This window comes from Psammomys obesus, unplaced genomic scaffold (assembly GCF_907164565.1).
Source record: "Psammomys obesus unplaced genomic scaffold, mPsaObe1.curated_primary_1811, whole genome shotgun sequence".
Classification (NCBI taxonomy): domain Eukaryota; kingdom Metazoa; phylum Chordata; class Mammalia; order Rodentia; family Muridae; genus Psammomys; species Psammomys obesus.
The window spans coordinates 15,344,375-15,365,107 of NW_026585895.1; the positions used below are offsets into that span (position 1 = coordinate 15,344,375).

General features: G+C 41.3%; 1 protein-coding gene across 2 annotated transcripts in view; it reads right to left on the bottom strand.

Moving 5' to 3' along the window:
• Positions 1–20,733, bottom strand: part of Cers6 (ceramide synthase 6) — a 240,961-nt gene that overhangs the window by 168,446 nt on the left and 51,782 nt on the right. For both annotated transcript variants that reach the window (XM_055600305.1, XM_055600304.1), the window contains exon 2: positions 6,073–6,178. In XM_055600305.1, the coding sequence (XP_055456280.1) occupies positions 6,073–6,178 (106 nt within the window). The remainder of the gene's footprint in view (positions 1–6,072; positions 6,179–20,733) is intronic.

The following is a 20,733-nucleotide window of genomic DNA, read 5'->3' on the forward strand; positions in this document are numbered from 1 at the left end:
AACGTGTCTACACTGCCTCTTCCGTTGCGAAGCGTGAGAATAAACTCGCACTCTCTAGTTTATTCTGCTAATGGACACTTTGGTACCGTCCAAACTTGTAAGTGTGCTACAATAAGCTTGGTGTGTCATAGTAAATAGTGGGATCCATTGACCAAAAACTGTAGGTCCAAGGGCTCTGTGCTCTTGCAATTTTTTATACTCAAAATTTACCAATTTTATTAGTTTACCCTTTCAAAGGACAGAGCAGTCATATCCCAAAGCCTCCTCAACACAGCAGAGTATCTTCATCTTTTCCACTGTGACACATAAAAAGTAGATTCTCACTAGCTTTGATTTTCCCTGTCATGAGAGAAATATCTTGTTCATATGTTTAAAACCATTCCAACTTTGCTTTCAGGTGAAGAGTCAACTCATGTCTACTGCCTAGCTTCATCCCCCTTTGACTTGTTATCATATTTGTAGGAATTTTTTTCCATTTATTAGAGTGATTACACATTCTTCTCCATTGTAAAGGGTTTCTTTTTTTCTTTTTTTGGCCAGTATATCGTTTGTTTTAAAATTGGCTTACAGTATTCATTGCTTAAAAAAATAAAACAAAACAAAACCCTATGCAGCTATATATATGCTAAAAATATATTTGAATATATCAATCCTTTCTGTAATTATTACTAGAAATTGTGGTTAGAAATACCCTTTAATATTTTCAGGGTTTTGATGGATTCAAATCCTTGGTGCATTTTGAATATATTCTGGCAATCTGCGGGAAGCAGAACTTCAACATTCTAAATGTCTCCCCATGTCCCCACACCACACCTCACCTTTTCCCCATTGAAAACCTTGCCCTGACTTCCCACTGGTCTGTCATCCACATTTCCAGAATAATGTGCTAAATTTTACTCAGGGGTATTGATATTTCTACGTGACAAGAATTTATAGGACTCGAATGAGGTTGTTTATAGCTAAAATTGAGACAGAGACAAATAAGCTTCTTGGTATGTGTGATAACTAGATCATACCAAATGTTAAGTTAACACACGGTTAATTAACGTCTTCATTCGACTTGCAATCGATACCCTCCAAGAGAACTCAAGTGTTTTTCTTCAGGTAATTCTTACAAAAGGTTGTAATGTGTATTCCTAGTGATGATACTCTTCTTGGGTTTTGTTACAAAAAACAATATCCTTTTTTATAGTCTTTTAACTGTTTTAACATTTATATATATTTAACATATATATATATATTCATTTCTGGCAATTTTGCACTGCACCTTTTTTGTTTTGTGTGGTAGTTTTTCACTCAACTGTCTTAATTCTAAAGGTATATATACATAAAAAAGAAAACATAATAGTCTATCACCAGAATACAAGTTCCATAAACATAGAAAACTTTTAATATATTTTTTGCTGGTACCTACATTGTAAAAAGACTTACAAATGCTTTTTGAATAAATGAATATTTAAGTAAAAAGTTTTGCTCCTTCCTCTCTAACTTAAATGACTTTTCTCTTATCTCCTAGCTCAAGCCCATAGAAGCAACATGCGAAATTACCATTATTTCCTGCTCTTCCCACCCAACACTTGTCAACAATATTATCTACCTTATAGTTTGCTTTTGTCCTGTTAAATATCCTTCTACTGCTACTTGATTTGCCGGCATTAGCTGATCAGCTGCCTCCCAACTATTAAGCAATTCTTCTCCAATCAGTGAATTTCCTACTGTCTTCTCATTCTCAGTTCAAGTTAGCTATACTTTTTATACCATAAGAACACACAATGTTAACATTCTGTTCTGACACCATCCCTCACATTTCTTCCTCTCTTAGTTTTACAGTTTAAATATATTCAAAACTCACAAACTTTCCCAGTAATCTTGTATAATCTTCTGGTTAGCTAAAATTAATGACAACGGTCTCCTTAAGAAAGAAGAAAATGAGACTGGGCACAGTGGTGCATGCCCTTAATCCCAGCACTTGGGAGGCAGAGGCAGGTGGATCTCTGTAAGCTCCAGGACAGCCTTTGGTCTACAAAGTGAGTGTAGGACAATCAGGTCTGTTACACAGAGAAACCCTGTCTCAAAAAACGAAAGAAAGAAAGAAAGAAAGAAAGAAAGAAAGAAAGAAAGAAAGAAAGAAAGGAAGGAAGGAAGAAGAAAATGTACAGTTTTTACACAACAGTTTGTGTGTGAGAGGACAGACAAACTAATGGACAGAGATAAACAGAGAATCCACACATGTGTTTGCAGGTACATGAACAAGTGCCTGCAGATGCCCACAGAGAGCAGATGATTACCACGTCCCCTAGATCTGGAACTCTAGGTGTTTATGAGCCACCTGACATGGACTGAATGAACTCTGGTCCTCTAGAAGAGGAGGGAACACCCGTCCACAGAGCCACTTTTCTAGCCCCTGCCTCTAATCTGTGACTAGAGGAGAGGAGGATCAGGACACCCTCCCATAAGATAGCCGTTGTTCCCTTTTGATCTGAAGGCATCTTGGGAGGTACTAGAGTATATAAGAAGTAAAAGGGTAGCTGAAATTGGGACTCCATCATGCAGTTTTTATGCAGCTGTCATCATGGCCTGGCGGGACTCTGGTGATGCAGCTACTGATGGATCACAGACTCTTTGAGAATCTTTTCTCCTATGCTCTCTGTAGGAAGTCCAATAAAATCACTGGTCTCATCAAGTTGCACTCTGGTGAAACAGTACTTTTTTCAGGCATTAGTGTCCATCTGAGATCAATACACATTTTTTTGTGTCTCCCTGGGAAAAGGTAATTCAACACCAGGAAACATTGTTCCATAATTGCTACATATTTTTAACCTCATAGCTACAGAACCGATTTGGTTGGGGAAAGTGAAGTAGTCTGTGTCATAGCTATAACTTGAAAACCCTCCCAAATTAAAAATATACTCAGATAACATGATAAAATCAGTCAAAATATAGGCACTACAAAAATAGTCATTAGGGAGAAAGACTCATTTGGTGTGTTTAAATGGGCTCAGCAATCAATAACTGTAGGTCCTTTGCCTCTATTCGCAACCTATGGAATCAGAAGCCCTGAAAATACAATGCAGAAGCATGTACGTTAACCTCTCAGATGAGCAACTCATTGAAATGTGAAAACACTGGCTGAAACAGATGCTGTATAATTTACTAAACGGTGTGTGTGTGTGTGTGTGTGTGTGTGTGTGTGTGTGTGTGTGTATGTGTGTGTGTGTTATTTTATTCAATCCCCATGAAAGCCTGTGAGCATGTTCTTCAAAGATTTCTAAGGCCTCCAGAGGTTAATAAGTAAGTAAGTAAATAAATAAATAAAATAAACAACTTGCTGAAGGCCAAACTTTAGTAAGAAAGAGATATTGTTTCAACTTACACACTCAGATCTGACTCGGGCAAAAACCAACGGTCCTAATTATTTCTTAATGGTGGTAGGTCCTCTATAGTGTTTAGAATGTGATTGATTTCTCTGTAAGGTGGGAGGTGGGTTCTCTGTAGTATTTTAAATATGACAGATTTCCCTGCAAGGCACGGAAGGAGAGACAAAAAGATGTTACCACCAGAGAAGAAACTGATGACAAATGTCATGACTTAATTCATCTGCTGATGTCAGAGGTCAGAGCAACCCGCTCAGACAAGATGACGGGTACAGTCACACAGGGCAGACCCCACATTCAGAAGGGAGCTTTACGCTCTACGGCTTATGTCTTAAAAGTCTACTCCACTTTTTAAATTCAATGTGTTCTTGCAAATGACATCTAATGGGGCAAAGGCACACGTGCAGACCCTGGGCTCATACAGAGCTTTTGCTCCCGAATAGGCAACTATTGCCCCTTTCCCATCTCCTGCCCCCTCCTCCCCCGGATCCTCTCACTCCCCACCCCCATCCCCTTTCTGCTTACAACTACTGCTTTTGGATCCCCAGAAGAGGCACAGGAACAAGCAAGGGGAAGAGTAAGATCTCTCTGAGGCTTCTTGTATGGGGCAGGGCGGCCACCTCTGAGCATTATGGGTGACTCAGCTAGGGGAGCCTCTTGCCTACTTGCAATCTCGCAGCAGAGGCTGCAATGCCCTTGGAGGCCACCTTATGCATCATGTGTTGGGGCAACGCACCTGTAGATAGGAGAGAGGCCTGTCTGAACTTTGCCCCCGGTGCCAAGGCACAGTGTTGTTTCCAGCTAGAGGAAAGGGGAATATGACACCCAGTGAGCTATGTATGTACTTAGTCACCTAGTATCCCCAGGCATTTCTGAGGCTATGTGCTTGTTCTATCACTATCCCCCATGTCTACAGACATGACAGAATACATAAAATGCCTCTTGACAGAACTGGGAACGTGTCTCTTGCCCAGCATTTGTAATGGCCTGGATTTAATCTTTAGTGTTGTAAGAAAAAAACAAATAAAGAACCTAATAGGAGTGATATTTCACTTTAATAAGGTAAACTACATGGGAATGTGAGAATATTTTTCTTAATATTTATTTCCTCTAAGACCACAGGGTATGTGTCCCACGAAATTGAAGCTGGCAATCCAACATCACCTCTCAAACTACAAAAAGAGCTTTTCCTAAAATGCCATTCATTCTTCTCCTACTCCTTACAGAGAGGTTAAAAAAATAGCTAATCTTTCTTTATATTTTTCTAGCAAAAAAAAAAAAAATATATATATATATATATATATATATATATATATATGTATGCATGTATAATTTTTTATGAGGCCAGAGAAAACTGCTGTAGTCTTTTGGCAGAAATGAGGGCAACAAGATAAAACAAGTGTCTGGTATCTCAACTAACAGCTGCAAGCCATGACACTAAGAGAACTAATGGTAGCCCCACAGACACCAAAACGAAACCTCACTGTCCAATCACACATTCCAAACCTGCTTGGTTCTCAAAGGAACCATTTGATAGAAGGACATACAGAATGTTACATCCACCGCCCCCCCCCCCCATTTCATGCTTTCTTATCCAGCCCATGGTAAATGGAGATAAAGTAGGGACTTCAGGAGTGAGAAGAAGGTGTGTGGGCTCTGGGTTGGCTTCAGTGTGAGGGTCTCTGATGTTTCTCTTCCTCCTCTTGTGTTTAAATATGTATCAATCACTTGCCTCCCCCCTTCCTCTCTGTTCCCTTCTTCCTATTCTTTGCTTAGACTTAAGTTTAATTCTCTTCACAGTGAATGTTTTATCTCTTCGTTTGTTCTCCACTAAGGGCCTACCTCTTCTAGTCTAACTCTGCTGACTTAGTTTCTTCATTCTTTCACACAGCGAGTCTTCTTCAAATACAGCTTTTCATTCTCATTCATGTTGGTCTATCACCACCCCTGGAACACATGTATGGCACTGACTATATGCAGCCAGGTCGAGTTTCACACATGTGTACACACCATACTGTAATCTCTGCCTGGCCACTCCCATCCAGCTCTTATCGTATGCTTCATGTCACCTGAGACTGAAAAAGACACTGGATTGGGCCAACCTCTATCTAATCAAGACCTCTCTACAAATGAGCTTGCAAAATCAGCTAGAGTCAACCAAGCAGCCACAAACATCCTTTATCTACTGTTTACAGTTTGTGTACAATTAGAACACCTACATTCTCTCTTAGGACCCACTGTCCAACAGGAAGCAAAATTGATTGTCAAAACCCAGGAGAGAAGGGATGGGAAGACTGCAGTTTAAGAGGGTTGGTGGCATATGTGGCCGATGGGCGGCTTGGTCTTCATATGGGCACCTCGCCAATGGATCGGAGGAGGCTGTTTCTAACATGGACTCCATTGCCTGCTTTTGGGTCACTTCTCCCTGGCAGGGCTGCCTTGCCTGGCCTCAGGGGATGAGGATATGCTCAGTCCTGATGTGACTTGATGTGCTAGGGAGGGTTGATACCAGGGGAAGTAGGGGACTCCCCTTTTCTGGGGAGAAAGAGGAGACAAATGAAGGAGAGGAAGGGGAGGACTGGGAGGAGAGGAGGGAGGAGGCACCCTTGGGATATAAAGTAAATAAACTGAAATTTTAAAAATTAAAAAAAAAAGAGTGGTGGTAGAGAAAAACCAGTTCCCAGGATGGCACTCCTACCTTTGTTATGGCAGTGAAGACCTTTTCCAGGATGGCATTTGGCTGGGCAATTTGTGGTCCATTGGCCTGGATGTTGAGGGCTATGGCACATGGTTTGGCTATAAATCTAAGGGTTTAAAAAAGAAAGAGAAGAAAATAAGTCAGAACTTACACTTTTTATAACTGCTCTTAGTAGCATCAATTATATATGACCAGGTTATTTTAATTAGATTCTTGCAGAATTTCATGGTGACATTCACATGGGTATACTACAAAGCAGACCTTACTTGAGGCCACCAGCAGTCACTTTAAAGAGAGAAACTCTTTAAGAACATTTAAACTCCTTGGCTGGGTGTAATGCACACACCTTTAACACCAAGTACTCAGGAGGCAGGCAGATCTCTCTAAGTCCGAGTCCACCCTGGTCTACATAGTGAGTTCTAGTACAGCTAAGACTATGTGGAGATTCTCTCCCAAACAAAATAAACAAAAAACAAAACTAGAATATTTAAATTCTAAGGAAACTCAGCAGTTCCATTGAGACTCCACAGATCAATTACATGATTCGCTACACCATAAGAAAAAGAAAAGAGGAGTACGGGGTGGAAACAGACCTGTACAACCAAGACGCATAAATACATGTCATAATTTACAGTCTTCCTCTGAACACTTACAGTCACGCTATTATACTGGTGCGCTCACTATGCATGTGAAACCTCATGGGGGCGGGGTGCTTTTGATCACAACACAGTCAACCATTTTGTTTCCATAATCAATGTGTACTGAACCCCAGTCCCTTTCAGTTTCACAATTTCTGCTTTGCGGGTCACCCCCAAGACTCCCCCACTCCCCGAACACAGGAAGCAATGAAGGATGCTAAACAGCATGCCATCCCGGAGAAGCTAAGAGCTGAAGTGTTTGAAAGCATGAGCCTAACTGAATGCCTGTGCCAGGAAGACTGGGAAGGAGGAGCCTTATTTCCCATGCTGATGTTTGGCTCTGAGTGGGGTGTGGAGTGCCCAGGGCCCTGAAGGGATGGCGACAAGTCTAGCAAAACTACACAGAAAGAAAAGTATTTACACCTTCAAGATGTTTTGGACTAACCACTCAAGACCTAAGTTCCCATAGAACTTCAGTGGCGACTTTGCCATTAATTTGAATATCATGTGAGAGCGTTACTAAGCTAATTCAGTGGTTGCCCCGAGAACAACAACCAATAAATACAGAAAACACTACTGAGTGGACCTTAGCTCTGGCTTCTTTAACAAAACTCCGCAAGATTAAGCAACAGTAGACTAGGAAGGGAGAGTAATATGAGCTGTTCAACTGGAACCCATTTCTCGTAAAAGTGAAGAAACCCACCCAAACTGGAAAACAAGGACGCTACGTGTTGCAAGCCTGAGCCAGGAGAGCTGCACCCAGAAAGTGCAGTGTCATGCCTGTCACACTAGGCTCTCTCAGGACAAAGCGGAAGAAGGAGTTGTGACTATTGCATAATATATATGCAAAACCTGACTGCTCTTCAGGGCCTTGAACTTCCAGTTCTTCCCACATGAACCTTTCGAGGATACGCTAGGAATGCCTTGCGTTTTTTTCCTAATAAATTCCGGGCCTTCTCGGTAATCCCAGAGCAACAGCTGAAGCTCCAAACTAGTGGATGGGGACCACAGCCGAGCCAAGAACTTGTTTCTCCGACCAAGTTTCCCGCTTGCTGGTTACCCTCACTGTGCTTAGCAGAAGATGTGAAAAGACATATGTGCCCATAGGGGGTGGGGGGTAAAAAGGCAGACCTAACTTTTAAAAGCCGAACTTCACTCTCCCATGCTTGGCTTCTGCTCTTCCTCACTGGATTTCTCCTCAGCCCTCCTTATTTTCTCTATTTCCACAACCTCTCTCACACTGTGTTTTAACTCATCTGGGATTCTGCCTGCACCATCTTTGTAACAACCTGCCAGTCAAATACATGTACATCTCAAGCATGGACCGCATTTCTTTCCCATGAAGGTCAGTGTGATAGCGTGCTGACCCTAGCCAGGGTAAATCCCAAAATCTAAGGATTAGAGGAATAAAAGGTGAGTTGAGAGTTTAACTCACTGGAAAGTATGAAGCCATTTACTATTTAAACGGCCCGTGGCAAGTACCCACAACAAATCAAACCAAATGAATTTTTTTTCAAGAAGTTACTGTGTCATAGGGTGCTCTTTTCTATACACATGAAACACAGTGCACATGCAGCGTCTACCTGACGGTAAAGGGATGTGGGACCACGTCAGCTAAAGAAAAACAGTAAACATCTCCCTGACTTATCCAATGGGCTGTATGTTTTTAACCCTAACCCTCCTGAATATCAAACATCAAGCCAGGACATGCAGGTTACAGACTGGCTTCTCTCATACTAGAAGCCATTTCCTCGATTCTCACTGTCCCTATGACTTCAACATTTTCCTCCAAGAGCTTTTGGGTAGGCTCACCCAATCCCTGAGCATCTTTTTTTTTCTCTACGACTTCACCAATACAGAGAAGCAAATGCTTAAATTTCAAGACAGATAATTACATAGAACAAACAGGAAAAGTTAATCCCAAATCCTCAACAAGAGGAAGAAGAGCAGTTAACTCCATTCCTCACAGGTAACCCTGGTGACAGGATGATACAGAAATTTCATTTGTGTTTATTCTCTGAAGTATTTGTGAATCATCTCCAGTAGTTTTTTTTTTTTTTTTTTTTTTTGGAGAACATATTAAATTCCGAATCAAGCCCATGTCACAGCTACTACAATTTTATTACTTTCTGTCACAGTCCATTAGGAAAAATAAAATGTTGTTTTTAATGATAGACCAAAGAAAAGTAGATGTATGTACAAAACATTTTCACAGTGGTGCATAGGACAGAAGGAGAAGGAGAAGAAGAGGGAAGAAAGAAAAGGAAGGAGGGAGGGGGAGAGGTGTGGAGGGAAGGAAGGGTATAGGAAGGGAGGAGTAAATTATATGGGTGTGTATTGGGCTAGCACACCGGCAAATATAAGAGTGGAAAGGAATTCATACTCGAATCTTTGATGATAATCTCTACCAGGAAATACTCATCTATTTACTTTTTTTTCAATCAAAGGCTGAAACACCACCTTCAAAGGATCAAACATCTGTAAAATACTTTTACATACTACAGTTGAAAGGAAGTATAATAGAGATATAAGCTTTGAAAAATACCGGGCTTGGTTAAAAAGCAGAGAAATTATTCTTCAGTGCACTTGAACAACATGCATTTGTATGTTAAGCACTAATTAATTATCCCAGAACACTAGTGAACGAAGCATGAGCAGGGCCTAGGTGAGACATATTCATAAAACATGAAGTGATCTGGAAAAGGAGATTATTTAAAGACATGTACAGGATATATGACATTGTTCTAATTACTTAAACTATTTAATTATTCTCAGTGGGTTGTGTGGCCAGAAATAGTCTTTCTCAACAGCCGCATTCCCTGCCTTTTCAGTGACACTGGGGAGCATATTTGGTGGATCTGCAACCATTTCCATGTTGATAAGATTGGATAGAACTCTCTCTTTTTCTCTCTTGCTGGTGGAAGAACACTGAGTACTGGATCGGTTACTGAGGTTTCTTAAGCCTGCTTTCTTATATATCCAAGGACTCCCTGCCCAGAAGCGGCACAGGGAGCCAGGCCCTCCGACCTAGCTCCGACATCAATTGTTAATCAAGCAAATCTCCAAAGGCTTGCCTGTAAGCCAACCTTACGGTGGAGTTTTCCCAGTTAAGAGTTCCCTCTTCCCGGCTATGTCATGGTTTGTGTTAAGGTGACAAAAAACCCAAGCAGCACAATAATATTACAAACGGATATGAAGACAGGACTTTCTGGACTAAGATTTCAATGAAGAAAGAGAAGCACTTGATGGGGTATTCTGCTTCTGACTCTGAGGAACAGATCCCCGACGGACCTTCCATCTTTAGAAATCTCTGTACAGCACACACATCCCTTGTAGTCCTCCCTCCCCAAAGTCCAAACAAGAGCAAAAACTACACCTGAAGGCTCTAGAGAGATAATGAAAGCAAACAGGCTTGGGAAAGCAGTCAAGTGCTGAAGGATGCCAAGTGACACAGGAATAAAGAGGATTGATGCTACACAAACCCCCACTTCAAGAGAGAGAAGCAGAGTCTCAGGATTAATGGTGAATCAAAATCAGCAAATATAGCTGGGTACAGTAGCACATGCCTGTAGCAGCACTCAGTGTTGCAGGATATTTGATCCCATTGTGAACCCCAAAATTATAACTGTAAGACACTGTCTCTTGTTTGGTGTGGTTGGGCCCTAACACACCTTCAGTACAAGAACTTCCTGTTTATGGTAACAGGTGATTATGATGTGGTTCACTCAGCCCTAGCACACACCTTTAATCCAGGTGCTTTCTGTACACAGGATTTAATGAAGTTAACTCTAGGTCAAGAGGCAGAGCAAGAAACCAGCTGACAGGGATTAAAGAGTAGGAGGGACGTTGAGTTGAGGGGTATTTAAGACCATGTGGAGAAGAAGAAAAGGCTTTTTGAGCTCACTTTCTGGGGCTTTAGGTTAGGCCTTGGATTTTTTGGCTCCTGAGTCTTCATTGGTAAAATAGAACAGTTTGGGGTTTTCATTTTTAAAAACAATAACTCAGGGAGGCAGAGGCAGGACTGGTCAGCCAAGGTTACACAGAGAACCTGTCTTGGGGAAAAAAAAAAAAAAAAAGCAAACCTATTAGATAATAGGAAAGTACTTGGATGGTCTTTAAAGGTAACCAAAATCCATTAGTAAGAGATGAAATAACTAAACACAATAATGAGAAAGAACATATATCCCACCCTAGACCAGGCTAGACAGAAACCCTCCATGGACAAGTAAAAAGAACTCACCCCAAATGGGTACAGCGTGGCTAGCATCATAGTGACTAGCCAGATCTTAAAGCGAATGAGAACAGCAGTTTGTGTGGTAATCTGGAGGTTCAGACAAACGTGTGTGGACATGAGTAAACAGACCCTCTTGCTTGCGTTCATGTGTTTGTGTGTTCTTGCGTCCTTGCAGCCTTGCTTGTGTCCAGGTGTTCATGTGTTTGTGTATGCTTATCTAAGACAAAACTGTTTCAAGAAAAAAGTAATTAATGGTAAGTCAGGATGGAGATAAAGAACCAATCGTGATAGAAGTTACCATGGACTAATAAATACAGTTTTTAAACGTATTTAAACGTATTTAAACGTAATAAGCACTTTGTAAGGTTTATTTTTTTTTAAACAAGCCCAAAAGATATTTACTTTTGAAGTAAGTATCAGTCCTATTTTGCAGAAATAACAACATACAGCTCAATGAAGGTAATTGTGTGCCTAGGGTTTTACAGCTACAGAGCTGAAGCAAACTTAGACGAAGCTACTCTCAATATAATCTGATAAAACTGGCCAAACCTACTCTGGGCTTGACAGGATGAGAAGCTGTTTAATATTTCTGGACCCTGGTTACTACATTCATAAAGTGGAAAAGTAAAATATACATGGCAAATTCTGGTGAACGCCAAGATAATACATGCAGGCTTCACACCAGAACCCCAAATGTTTGGCAACTATTCAATACAGTCACACCCCTGCAAAATTTTTTGAAGGGAGGCAAATGGTCACATGTCAGGAGGCATTCCAGTCTATACTGGTCATCATTCTGACACAGGAAAAACACACGAATAGCACAGTCTTGTCAGCAAACAGAAAATTCAAGAGCTCACAATATCATCGGATACAGCCTCCTTCTTCCAAAGCAGATTCTCCTTTGGATAGATCATTCAGACCCTATGAAGGGTCAGGGAACCTCTCTGCATGCTTCTTTTCAATTTCCTGAAAATATGCAATTATTTAAAAATCAATTTTTGTTGTTGATGTTGTTTGATTTTTAAGTCTCTTCCTCGGCGAGAGAGCAAGTAAAGGCCTGTTGCCAAGGCTGACAACCCAAGCTGTCCCCAAGACCACATGATGGATGGAGAGGATTGATTCCAGCAAGGTGTCCTCTGACCTGACCTCCGTGTGCACACTGTACACACACACACACACACACACACACACACACACACACACACATTTTGGTCTTCCCATTGGGGTCCTATTTTATTACTTCATCATGCTTTACTCAAAAGCCTCCTACATCATTCTTTTTTACTACATAAACTCACTCCTCTTTTGTTGGCTTCTAGAGACATGCACAGCCCATACGCTCCCCAAGCATTTAACAATACATTCCTCTCCCTACCAGAAATAGTCTGATGCCTAGACGCTCTTAACGCATCTTTTTATTTTCTAGCTTTTTTTTTTAATCACTTTAACGATTTAAAATACAGCCTCATTCTATTCTTTAAGGAGATGGAAAAAGCCGATGGCTAATTGCTGGTCCTGGTAGTACATAATCGTTGGCAGAGACTGTGTTAACGGTGGCTGCTTTTCAAAGTTCTCCAGAAGCTTACTGAAGATTATCTGAACAGCAATAAAAAAGAAAGCTGCCAGTCATGTCCACCTACAGACCACTGGAGAGCCTTCCCAGTGACAGAAGGGGTGTCAAATATCATCAGCTGGAAACAGAAACCTTGGGAAATCCCAAGTTGACTTAAGAAATGTCAGATGTGCCCCTCACAGCAACACAGTTACAGGATTCTAAAGATTTTGCATCACTTCATCGTTAGTTGATGTCAGGCACCAAAGACAGAATCTATAAAGTTTGTGAAATTCAGGAAATGGTGCTTTTATCCAAATAAGATCTACACCCCTACATTTCACACACACAGAATGTGAGAGTTTGTAGCAGATACACATGGTCTGCACGGAACGCATGCAAATGCAGATCTTAGCTGAGCAGGTCAATGACACAAAACCAAAGATGACTGCACTGGGTGATGGATGCTCATTGGTATCACTGTGGAAAACTTTTAGTTCTCTCTATGGACCCCATACCACCATGTTGTAGGCACTAAATACACATGACAAAAAAATGTTTCAAGAAGAAACAATGTCTGGTATATATTTATGTATATATACATATATACATAAATGCCCCCAAATTTTGACAGTTGCTTCATCAATGGAGAAAAAGGTCCCAACGCATCCGTAGGCTGGACTGGAAATAGACAGAGCTATCACCCTCTTTCCAGCACTGAGCTCTCCCAACACTCATGACTTGTAAACACGTGGTCATGGTCTGTACACGCTTGTTTGTCTTGTTTTTATTTCATTCTACACACCAATACCACTGGTACCTAACGGTCCACAAATGTGCACATGCACGAATATTGCCTGTTTTTCTCCTGAGCCGCCATTGAAGATGTATGGTTGTGTGTAGCTTGATGAATAACAGGACTTTATTTGTACGGTGGGTTACTGAAAACACGACTCCATGGAACACTGAGAACAATGCCAACAATCTCTGGGTGGGACTATTATAAACTTCCGCATTAAAAATCCATCATCCCCATGGACTAAAATCCTCCAGAAGCATCTGATGGCGTAACAGCCTAAGCACTGTGTACCTGTCTTACAATAAAGGATAACTAGAAACAACAAACAGCAGGAAACAGAATGAAGGCCACATCCTTCACAGTGATGGAAACGGGGAGTGTCAGCATCAGCAGAACCACTGTCTACTAGAGAACTGCACCACTGTGTGTCAGCACTGAGCATGACACCAAGGTAGGGAGGGCTCTCTGACCCTCCTAACTGCTGGTCTTAACCCTCCCATGACCCTCCCCTATCAGCATTTGAGACAGGACCAGAAGAGAAGAAAATGAGCAGAGAGTCTCAGCTCTAACCCTCAAACACAATCTGAAGGGCAGGTTGGAAGCCCAGAGATGGTGGCTTATGAATCAGGTCAGTGTTCATTGCATGCCTACAATGTAAACTCTGGGGTGCCACCAACAACGGAGCGTTTATTGTCACTGGATTTATGTAACACAGGCTGATAAAGACCTTGATGGGGCTGCTACATCAGGAACTAGAGTGGTGAGTGAACAGGGAATTTCTTTCTTGCCTTCCCCATTTAAAACTTCCTCTTGTCGGGTCTGAAGTCCATAGTCGAAGAACACAATTCCAAAAGAGCTACTATGTGAATTAGGACCCCTTGAGGCATAAAAAGAATCGGAAGGCTTTGGAAACAGGCTTCCCTACACACATCCACATGCCGATCTGACCACTTGGGAGCTGTGAGATGGTGAGTTAATCATTTCCCTCCTAGAGATCGTTTCCCTGCAGTGCAACTGGACGACCTGGCTGAATGACGTGGACAGTGACACGGAGGCACACGCAGGCTTTCTTCCCTGTGTATGAGGAAAAACAACACATCAAGGATTAGAGAACTATTATTACTCAGTTTTCTGGTTTGAGACCTTCATCACCTAGTGGGTATAGAAACTACTTCTATGATCCTAGGAGACTATTTCATTCATGGTTGAAAACCTGAACCAGCAAAGCAGTGGAATCTAGGAAAATGAAAATCAAACAGAGAGCAAACTTGAAGCCAATCATAGGAAAACAGCTTTCTTATGAGTCAACAGGAGCAATAAAATATTTACACTGTAGTTAATAGGGAAACCTGCATTTTCTCACAATGGGCAATTCATTTTCTTAATGCAATCCTGAACTGCTGCAGGCAAAATTCATAAATGCCTGTTATTTTTTTTAAATATCAATATTGTACTATTATTAAATACTTTCAAGGATAAAACTGCAGTGGTGTGGCCAAAGTATTTTAGTAGACACAATGGTGTTGCAGCCACAAAACTCTTTGTTGGGAGTATTGATGAGAAATAGCCCAACTAGGAAGTAAACAGCAGGACTCAATTAAATAAAAGAATGTGAAGTTTATCTCCACTTAAAGCACAGTAGTAGATTGAACCAAGGATGCATTTTCTGAAAGGTGAAAATCTTATAGTGAGAGCAAGCGTTCTTATTAGAGTTACTGAGAATAGTCATAGACTGTCCAGAATGATGATGGGATGCATAATTGTAAGAAAATGATATTTTTACTTTGAAAAAAAAAATCTTCTTTTTGAAAAGCCAATTTTAAATTTTTTAAATTTTTTCTCTTGTACAGATTTATTAAAAGGAAACTGCTTCCAGGACATCTGAGTTGCATAGGACTCCAATTATCTGGATGCTTCAGTTTCTCAGGCCTCATCGCCTCTAATAAGGGGGTCTTCAAACTATGGCCAATATACCCAAGGGCACGGACATTACCTGGGAGACATAAAAAAATACAGAATCTCATGCTCCAGTCTAAGCTGAGTCAGAGCCTGCATTTAACCAAGATCCTCAAAAGGCCCCGAAGCTCAGTACTGCTTGAGACACACACTTCACTTAGTCCAATACTTCTCCAAGTGTAGCTTCCTAGAAGCTGCCTCAGCTTTACAAAAAAAAAAACAAAAACAAAAAAAACAAAAAAAAACAAAAAAAAAAACCAAGCAAACAAACAAACAAAAACCAGTTACAGTGCAAACTGTCCCACCCCTACAGTCAACAGCTCTGAGGGTAGGGCCCAGACCTGCTCTACAGAAACCCTCCCAGCAAGGCAGACACATGCTGCAGCTTGAACGCACTGCACTAGCCTAAGCACGAACTGGGGTCACTGACTGGGATCACTGAATGAGCGGATTCTCTAGAGCAGCTCATTTCACCTGTAAATGCACAGTGCCATGAAAAGGCTTTCTTGGAACTGAGCCCAAATGTCTCAGCACAACTGTCAACCAAGCCATAGACATCAAAGGTACCTTCACTGTATTCAGACACAGCTACAGTTCTCTGGACCTTTTATTCCAGATAAAATACCTGCAGAGATGAAGGCACAGACAGAAATGCAGATATGCAGTTTGGATACATGAGCATAAATAACATAGTAAGGTAATTGTATTTTATTATTTCACCATATATTAACATAGTAATACTAGAAACATAATTAATTGTATTGGATATAATCATGGTATAAAACTAACTTGAAATAAATCCTATTTGTGGAGCCGTATTCATATACACATATACTATCATAAAATCCTACACTAACCCACAGAGGAAATGAAATATTATCTTTTTCGTTCTTCAGGTCAAATGCCAAAAATCAGAAGCAACACAAACACTGCATTTTTCAGTGAACCCATCATTCCTGAGGTCATCACTCTAGCCCTTGGGATGCTGTATCAACAATGTGTGTGTGTGTGTGTGTGTGTGTGTGTGTGTGTGTGTGTGTGTATGCTCACACATACATATTCACTAAACACCATCTTTAGGTCTCTCAATTCTTTTTTTCCACACCGAGTCTCTAATTTTGCTTCCTGTGTCTACAGCACAGAACATGGAGCGATTTGAATAGAAGACTAAAACCTAGCTCCATAATTACGATTTCTTTTCATTAATTGCTTTTCATTCTGAAAAGCAAGCTCCATGACTTCTCTAAGTGTGCCAAAAATAACATGGTGCAGTTTATTAAACAGAGTTCAAAACAAAGCAAGTATAAATCCCCAGCTTTCTATGCCAATTACTGCTTATTATGTGGCATGATATCAGCACCACTTATTAATGTATGGGGAAGTGGGGCTCCAGCTCCTTGGAGATGCCCTTTCATGCCCTTTCACTTAATATGTATATATATTTACCTGGATCTACGAATAGAAACTATGAACTGCAGAAACATGAACTGAAAATGAAGCTTGCGAGCGGCCATCAAAGGGGTAGAACGTGAAGGAAGAGCCCCTGGCAGGCGCTCAAGCCCTTGCGCTGGCACAGACATCCTGGCCTTCGGAAGGCATTAAATCAGGTCTCTGAGCTGGCTGCCGTCTAACAGCACAGCAGGCTTGGGTTTCCATGCCTCCCTGGATTCTCACTGACCACTCTCTTGGGATTCCTGCTACACAGCCCCCAGGCCTTTCACTCTGCAGATGTCTAAAGGCCCCTGCCGATGTCAGGCATCAATGTGCATCTCATCAGCCATCTTCCTCAAGATTTTCTTGACCCCTGTACCTCCCTCCAGGTCTTTCTGTAACTGCCTGCTGTGTTTGGACCTATGAACACAGCTCTTATGCCACAAAACACAACAGTCATTTGGTTCCTTTTCTTCTGACAACCCTCATGTTATGTTTTTTTCTTTCTTTTTTCTTTCTTTTCTTGGATTCAAGCCTGTTTCTGATCTTGTGTTACAGTGTCATTTGGAGCAGCAGCATGATGGGATCCATGAGGAGATAAAGTAAAAGCAAGTTCGCCGGCCAACGTCCCATGATCAACAGAGCAGAAAGGTAGAAACAGCTTAAGTCTCTACTGGCTTCACAAAGCCACTGTATCAGGGCGGAAAGAATTGACCCGTGAGCTTTTTATTTGGCTAGCAGTCACTTTTCATCCAGCCAGTGTGAAGTGGTTTCTGTTACTTTTGGCCTAGAACACTGCTTTCACCGTATTCACCATTCCTGGCATCCATCTGAACACCTGTTCAACTGTAGGTAATTGAGTTTGGTCTATTTTATTAGTTAGGAAACACAGCTGAGCTCTTGGTATGTCTCTGAAACATTTTCCCCTCTTTATTCAAAAGGTTATCTAAGATACAGAGAGAACCACTTCCCAGATGCCCAGGAACTGTTAAGACCATCAGTGTACTACAAAAATTAATTAAAAAAAAAAAAAAACAGCAACAGAAAAGTGTCTTAGTTGTTTGACTCATCATCAAATAGCATGGTAACGGTGCCTTACAACTGTAAAACAGGCAGCAGAATTACATTAAACAAAGTAACTGTCTTGTACTGGGAACCCCACAAAAATCTGCTGATTCATCTAGTTTTCTGCCACTGGAAAGATTACACAGATCTCAAAGCCTGCCAGTTTAGTCACCACAGACTTATGCTGCATTTTCAGTATCCCAAACTAGTGCTGTGCTGGTGTTGTGTCAAGAATGCAGAGGGGTAAAACTCTGCAAGGATCAAAACCAGGAACAATACAAAAAAGAAAAAAGAAGAAGGAAAGGAAAGAAGGAAGGAAGGAAGGAAGGAAGGAAGGAAGGAAGGAAGGAAGGAAGGAAGGAAGGAAGGAAGGAAGGAAGGAAGGAGAAGAAGGAGGAGGAGGAGGGAAGGAAGGAGGGAGGGAGGGAAGGAGGGAAGGAAGGAAGAAAAGAAGGAAAGAAGGAAAGAAAGAAGGAAGAGCTTTTGCTGAAGGAGCTGGGATGGCTTTAAAACCCTGTCCATAATTGTTTGCCACTTTGAAAATATAATTTCAAACAAATCATATACTTGTCTGTACATCCTACAAAAATTATGTTCAGGCATGCCTGAAGGCTGTCCCAGTTTTAATTCGGACCTTTCCATAGGGCTGTCAGAAATCAGGGGTCACAGGGCTCCCAGGCCTTGGGAAGCTTGAAGCAGGGCTCCCCAACATCAGAATGAATTGTTTTTTAACTTCTGGATTTCAAATGTCAGTTCCTAGTTTACCATGACAGCACCTATCACTCATCTCTGACATTTCTCCAGAAATGCCTCATCCCAAATGGACCAGGAAAGTTATGTAAGCAACTTTCTAGAGCCTTCTCATGCTCTGATCATTTTCCCTTACCCCTTCCCACCACTTCCCAGCCAGTTGTGATGTTTTCTGATCATCATAAACACAGGCTAACAAAGCCTGTGAATGCAACAGGGAGAGTTTGAAACTTTTCAAATATTTTCATCACATTAATCAAATCCATATCATAAATGCCTGATGCTTACTAATAGTTTCCTGCTGAAAAACTGTTTCCCAGCTTCCCTTGCAGACTATGGGACTCACTACTGCCCCTGTTAGGGGCTGCATTCCATCTTCTTCTATAGGCATTTTAGTCATTTGCACATATGGGTTACAAAAGTGCTCCCTCGCTGTGAATAAACATAGTCCCATCTAAGGTCAGATCAAGCCTCTCATTCTTTCCACCTTCTGTCTTTCTACAGCTGCTCTGTAATAATCTAACACTTACTTTTAAAATGCTAAAACCATATCCCTTTACTAAGAGATCTCTTCACCATTTCCCGAACATTATGCCTGTATAGCAGATTGTTGCCCCAGTAACTAAGATTATTTGAGTATTGCCCAGTCACTAAGATTATTTGAAAAAGACAGCCAAGACCAGCATTCCAGTGAATTATCTACCATCACCAAAACATTAGCTCACACTTGAGATGAGCACAGAGTTCCTGCCTTATCAGTATAGAGTTTTCACTGGACGCTATCTGGTGGCCATCAACAATACCTCAGTAAACAATTTCCTGGGACACCACCAAATATGAGGTGGCTTCATGGAATAGAGCTAGGACACAGAGACTGATCAGGACTCCCCACAGCACTCTTAACTGGCAGCCAGTTGGGAAATACTGAGCATGCACAAGACAAATAAGAATGGTGAAGGAACAGCTCAGTTCTGCAGGGAGAGAAATGATGCATATCCAATATGTTTATGGGAGTGACAACAGTTAACCATGAAGGCCTCAAAGACAAGTAAGTGGCCAGAGGCCTTCTAGATGAAGTGAGAGGACATTAGGCAAAGGGTCATTGATTGAAACCAAAGGGTGCTATCACACAGCTATGTATGCAGGCCAGAGCTGAGTCCTGGGGGATGCCATATAAAAAGGCAGAGAGAACAGGGATAGGGGAAGAGAGGCAGTAAGACAGAGACAAGAAACATACATGTGTCTCTATATACACACACATATACATAGATATCATATATATGTATATACATAGATATCATATATAGATGTATATACATAGATATATACACACACATATATACATATAAATATATATGTTCCAGCAAGGTGTTTAATAAGTCATTTGACCTGAGCTAATGAAGTGTTCAGAAATTCCACAGATTTAAAAACTCATTTCTCACATACAAGCAAAGCTACTTTCTTGGTCTTGAGGGAAGTCTTCTAATAATGATTTTACAGTATAGTTGGCTCAAAGACAATTTCAAAAGTGTAAGCTCCATGCTGCTGTTGAGAAGGTGCTGAGAAGCAAGGACGCACCCCCACCCTCCGGTGTCCTGCGAGTCCAAATGACACAATTATACCCAATTGTTAAATGAGGTGGTAGAGTCAGCTGTGCTTTACAGCACATGGAAGGAAAACGGAAACTCGGTTTTCAGATTTAGGCTCCGAACGAACCAGGCTCTGGTGGGGAGTAAGGGAAAGACAACAATGTAAAGAGCAATGACTGAATTACAACACACTCTCTAAGGTTTGATGAGGTGACCGTGTGCCTTCTGAGCAAAGATCTCATTCACCTAGAAATTCTTCACAGTAAAACTGCCACTGCTGTGTTGCTACCATACACTCTGGAGCCATTTCAATGCATCAAGAATGATCTTCTCCCTACCCCCCAACTCCCCGCCTTTGGCCTAACAGGAATTTGTGGCTCACTTTGGATACACTGGCTAACCAGTATATTTCTGCTGAGTAAGAACAAGAAGGAACGCTTTTCTAAATCTCAGGGGATTCTCTTCCAACAAAGTGTCATACACCCGAATTGGTGCTACAGTGTATTTGGTATGGGTTTTAAACAAAATCTGATATCCAGGAACAATATTAGAAGGGTTTTTAAAATTGGGTTTTGGTGGTGGTGGTGGTGGTGGTGTTGGTGGTGTTGGTGGTGGTGTTGGTGGTGGTGGTGGTGGTGGTGGTG